Source organism: Piliocolobus tephrosceles, chromosome 9, assembly GCF_002776525.5.
Source record: "Piliocolobus tephrosceles isolate RC106 chromosome 9, ASM277652v3, whole genome shotgun sequence".
NCBI lineage: Eukaryota > Metazoa > Chordata > Mammalia > Primates > Cercopithecidae > Piliocolobus > Piliocolobus tephrosceles.
Genome location: NC_045442.1, coordinates 75,530,226 through 75,535,832, shown reverse-complemented (window position 1 = coordinate 75,535,832; position 5,607 = coordinate 75,530,226). Strand labels below are relative to the sequence as shown.

Sequence of the window (5,607 nt, the reverse complement as noted above, 5' to 3'; positions counted from 1 at the left end):
AAAACAATGCTGACTCTGAAGTACAGGCCTGGGCTTAAATCCCTACTGTGCTGCCTTCCAGCTGTGTGGCCTTGGGAAATGTCCTCAGTGTCAGTGAGCCTCAGTTTCCTCATCTGTAAAATGGGGAGATCACAGTGATTATGCCAAGGGGGTCACTGTGGTGATGGAGTGAACTGATGCTGGTCCTGCCTGTAGCACAGTGCCTGCTGCTGGGGTTTGGTGTGCCTCAGGACCCTCTCTGGCCCTGCGGTACCCTCTGAGACAAGTATACTCCATGGGAGAGGCACAGGGACAGCCCCATCCGTGGGTCCCAGAGCCTGTTGGATGAGTAGCTCTTCCTCAGGGGCTCGCACTACACCTAGACAAATGGAGGCACCAGCCGGCAGGGGCAGCAGACAGGCCTGGTTTAGAGTCAGTTCCCCTCCCTACCTCCCGATGACATCGCGGAGTCCCCCATGGACACCTACCGGCAGACTTCGGGGTGAACTTGTCTCGGTTTGCAGCACACACGGCCAGTAGTCTGTAGCCAAGGTCCAGGTCGAAGCCTTGCTGGGCTGCCACCCGACTGACCACCTGACAGCAAGAGGGGAGGAGGGCAGGTGAGTCACAGAGCCCAGAGCCAGTGGATATGCCTGTTTTGCAGATGAAGTGGGTGAGGTGGGCAGGCTAAGGCAGGCCCCCGCCATCAGGCGGAGCCGGGAGTCCACATGCCTTCTTCAGTCGCTCAGCAAATACTGATTAACACCTCTTCCGTGCCAGGCCCTGGGATCCTGGCCCCGTCCTCAGGGGTTTCCCAGGCTGACAATGGGCCCGACAGCAAACCCACAGGCCCCGCCGCTTCCAAGGGCTCAGATTTGACCACATTCTAGAAGTCGGCTGGGGATCCTGTACCACCATCCTTAGGGTGGGCCCTAAGGCTCTCTGCTCCATCAGTGTGGCTCTTCCATCTCCCTCCCATGCCCTGGGCCCTCAGGAACTCCCCCACCCCTCACTGAGCTCCTGCACCCACTGCTGGGGAGGGCTCACTGCCCCTCCTCCTCCAGGGCTATCAGCATCACAGGGGGGCCTGTTACAAATGCAGACTTTTAGGCCCAGCCCTGCCCCTCCGAATCAGCATGCACCTCATCTAAAGCAGTGATTTAGGCCAGGTGTGGTGGCTCACACTTATAATCCCAGCACTTTGGGAGGCTGAGGAGGGTGGATCACTTGAGGTCAAGAGTTCAAGACCAGTCTGGGCAACATGGTGAAACCCCGTCTCTCCTAAAAATAAAAAACATTAGCTGGGCATGGTGGCGGGCACCTGTAATCACAGCAATTCTGGAGGCAGAGGCAGGAGAAGTGCTTGAACCTGGGATGGGGAAGTTGCAGTGGGCCTAGATCGCACCACTGCACTCCAGCCTGGGCAAAACAGCAAGACTCCTTCTCAAAAAAAAAAAAAAGCAGTGATTTAGAACAAACTGCTTCCCATGGGGCTTCAGGTCAGAGCTGTTTAATGGACTAAGGCTTCCTGGATGGGGCAGGCATCCTAATGCTGCTCCATGCCAAGCACCCTGTGGTACCCTCAACCTTAGCTAGAAACTGCAGGACTCCCATGCTCAGCCTGGGGTCTGTCTCTAGCCTCAAGCCCCAGCAAATGGGGGGCTTCCATAACAGCAGCGATGTGTTTGCAGCCTGAAGGTCCCACCCATCTCCTTATAAATCTCAGAAGTAGGGGCTGGCAGGGTGAGAGGCAGGAGACTAGGAGGGCTACTGGTCCCCTGGGGGGGCAGTGTGGGACGGGGCGCTCCAGGGGACCCTCGGATGGCTCTGCAAGCTCATGCCCCTCTGGCTTCACTCTGTCCCCACTCATTTCCAGGTGTCCCGCGACTCCCAGATCTGCTCCCTCACACCCGCCTTCCTCATTAACAGCAGCAAAATTAGCTTTCTCTATTAAGAAGGAAGGACCTTGGAAAATGGAGTTGTTCAGAAAGCAGCTGGGGTGGCTATGGCTGAGTGGGGAGAGCACCCAGATGCAGTAGGCTGGTACTTATGAAAAAGGGGGGGCTCAGCTGCCAAGCCTCCAGGAACCACCTGCTCCAGAGGCGCCTGGAGGGGCCTCAGACTGCCATGGGGTTTGGCCTGGCCCCCAGATCCAACAGAATCGTTCCCCATCGCCGCTTGATATCTCAGGGATTTGTGAAAGGGGCTCTGGGGCTAAAAGGGGTGGGAACACCATTTATCTAGACCCATTTAAAATAACACTGGAGACTCAGAGAATGTCCCCTGCTGAATCAGGGAGGAGCCAACAGGTTCCCCTTCCCAGGATCACCAGTGACTCTTGGAATGGGACTGTGGCCCTCCCTGCACCCTCCTGTGCAGGGCTAATGTTGGAGCCATGTTGGGAGGAAAAAGGATGTTGTCAGGTTAGGATGTTTGCTCAGCGTCTCTGCTGCCAACAGAAGTCCCTGGCACAGAAGTCTTCCACACTCCCTAGGCCTCTTTGCCACAGGCTTTGTTTGCCCCTCTACATGTCCCAGGCTCTGGGACATGTAGACATGAGGACATCCTCACCATAAGTCTCACTGTCCACATAGGAAAACCAAGGTCCCTAACTCTTTATGGCCTGTTGAATATTTCAAGCCTGCAGGCAGACTCTCCTCCAGAGAGTGAGGAGGAAGGTTCTGGACTGGAGGTTGCCACTGCAGCTCATACGTGGACTCTGGTGCCTTCCCTCTTTGTAGAACCTTAGGTGGAAGCCTGTGAGCACAGAGCGGCCTGTTCCGACTGGTGCAATAGTGAGGTTGCTGTCAATGGGAAACACTGATGCTTACAGGTGCTGCAGTGAAAATGCTGGCTCCCACACACATAGGTGCTTTGTATGCAACAAAGTGCACATTCTTCCAGCAGCTCCACCAGGTATGTATTATTATTATTATCTCTGATTTACAGATGAGGAAACAGAGGTTGAACAACACCTCAAAGTTGGTCAGTGACACAGCCAGGATGTGATCCAGGCAGTCTAGCGGAAAACTCTGGGCCCTTTCCGTGCTAAGACTTCTTTCTCAGTCCACAAAGGGTTAACGCCATAACTTCCAACCTGCACTGAGGACCCTCCGGCCCTGGGTTCAGGGAAGGAAGGCAAAAGTCCCCATGTTTGGCCAATACTGGCTAATCCTGTTGCTCTAGTTAAAAAGGAAAAAATACTAACTAACGAGCTAGAGGGGCTTGGTGCTGTATGGCGGCTGCAAGGGCCAACCGGGTGGGTGGAGGAGCAGGGACTTCTGCTTGTCACCAAGTCATTTGTGCCCCAGCATTCAGAAGGGTCACTGGCTCCAAGAGCCTCCTTTCACTGATGAGGAAGTCAAGGCCTAGAGAGGGCAGGACCTTGCTCAAGGCCACAGAGCACAGGTGTGGCAGAGTAAGCTGAATCGAATCCTGTGACCCTAGAGTGCCTCATGCACTGCTATCCCCTGGGTTCCTCTGGCCCAGCCTGAGGACCCCCAGAAAGTCCTGGGAGGCAAAGTCTGACTGGCAGTGGTGGGAGCATGGGCTCAGCTGTGCAGCTTGTTTTGAAGAGAGGTCCGCTCTCACCCCAGTGGTCATGGTGCTCTCTGTGAAGGTCCTATGGGGTGTAAGGACCCTTCCCCATAAAAGCCAGCGTGAGTGGCTGGGGCGCTGTGGTCCTCTGCTGGCTGCCCAGGCACTGCTGCTTGATCCACGGTGGCGGGGGGGCGGGGGAGCACTCCTGAGGCCGCCCTGTCATCCTGGCTGCCAGACACCCAGATCCCTGGAGCCAGGGGACCTCACAGGTCAGGGAGCCCAGCCTCATGCCACAGACAGCGAAACTAAAGTCCAGACAAAAGATGGAGAACTTGGCTGCATATGGTGGCTCACACCTGTAATCCCAGCACTTTGGGAGGCTGAGGCAGGACAGCTTACACCCAGGAGTTCAAGACCAGTCTGGGAAACATAGCAAGATCTCATCTGTACACAATTTTTTTTTTTTTTTTTTTTTTGAGACAGAGTTCCACTCTGTTGCCCAGGCTAGAGTGCAATGGCATGATTTCAGCTCAGTGCAACCTCCGCCTCCTGAGTTCAAGGAATTTTCCTACCTCAGCCACCCGAGAAGCTGGGATTACAGGTGCGTGCCACTACGTCCAGCTAATTTTCTTTTGTACTTTTAGTAGAGACAGGGTTTCACCATGTTGGCCAGGCTGGTCTTGAACTCCTGACCTCAGGTGTGCTTGGGTTTATAGGCGTGAGCCATCGTGCCCAGCCCCATCTGTACAAAAATGTATTTAGTCTGGTGTGATGGTGCAGGCCTGTGGTACCTAGCTACTTAGGAGGCTGAGGTGGGAGGATCATTTGAACCCAGGAGTTTGAGACCATCCTGGGCAACATAGCAAGGCCCCACCTCTAAGAAAAAAATCTTAAAAATTGACCTGGCATGGTGGCAGTCGCCTCTAGTCCCAGTTACCCAGGAGGCTGAGGCAGGAGGATCACTTAAGCCCAGGAGGTCGACGCTACAGTGAGCAATGATCATGCCACCGCATTCCAGCCTGGATGACAGAGCAAGACCCTGTCTCTAAAATTAAAAAAAAAAAAAAAAAGAAGACGGTCACTTGCTCAAGGTCACGTGGTAAATTACCTTAGTCCCACAAAACAACTGAGTTGTCTTGAAAAGCGTCCAGCCTGCTGGCTGCAAAGGAGGACAGGCTGTTTGGGGAATGCTGGAGAAGGGGTCTCCATTCCTGGCAGGGGGGCGGGACCTGAAAGGTCTTTCTGACTCTGACCTCCTCTGAAGCTGCGGGGCGTCCTCGTTGGGGAGATGAGGGAGAGGCCTGCTGATGTGACACCTGTTTCCCTCCCGGACCTGCTCTCCCACTGTCTCCTCTGTCTTGTGCCGTTCCCTAAGGTCACGGGAGGGAGGGAGAGGGCGCCCAGAGGGGCTGCTCTGCCTGACTACTGGAGGAGGAAGGGCCTACTTCTGATGAGGAAGTGGTGGCCCGGGGCTTGTGTCCGCCCCTGGGGCAGGGCCTGGGGGTCCTGTGCTTCTGCATCCTTAAGTCTCAAGGTGTGAAGCAGAGGGGAGGGCAGGGCCAGGTCTGGGGTCACTTTAATTGTGCCTGAGCTGCTTAGAAGCGAGTATGACAGAAATGTATCCATTTGCTGCTCGGGGCTAAGTGGTCTTTAATTTATATCCTCAAAGTAAGCTGGATCCAGAGGAATTTGGAGTTTGCTTCCAGAGGTTACCCAGGGAATTGCAGCAACCTGGAGGTCTCAGGCTGACACCTGGATAGGGAGGGTGTGTGTGCGTGTGTGTGGGAAGGGGACAGCTGTCTTGCCCCACCTAGGTCCCTTGGGATCTACCTCCCGCATCCCGTTCATCTCCATGGGGCAGGGCTGGGGCTGAGGGTGCCCGGGGAATGGGGGTACTGGCAACAGGGCCCAGAGGTTCCCAAGGAGTCTGTGGGACCAGCCTGGGACTCGGGTAAGCTGCTCCCCCGCCCAGTGGCCTTGTTTGTAAAATGGGAGTAGTGACTCCCTGCCCACCTCAAAGGGTCTTTATAAGGATCCAAAGAGGGCCGGGCGCGGTGGCTCAAGCCTGTAATCCCAGCACTTTGGGAG

General features: G+C 55.4%; 1 protein-coding gene across 4 annotated transcripts in view; it reads right to left on the bottom strand.

Annotated features, from left to right (window-relative positions):
• The window catches only part of ZMIZ1 (zinc finger MIZ-type containing 1), a 245,263-nt gene that overhangs the window by 95,850 nt on the left and 143,806 nt on the right, over positions 1 to 5,607 (bottom strand). For all 4 annotated transcript variants that reach the window (XM_023204839.3, XM_023204838.3, XM_023204836.3 and 1 more), the window contains exon 7: positions 468 to 573. In XM_023204839.3, coding sequence (XP_023060607.1) covers positions 468 to 573 — 106 coding nt within the window. The remainder of the gene's footprint in view (positions 1 to 467; positions 574 to 5,607) is intronic.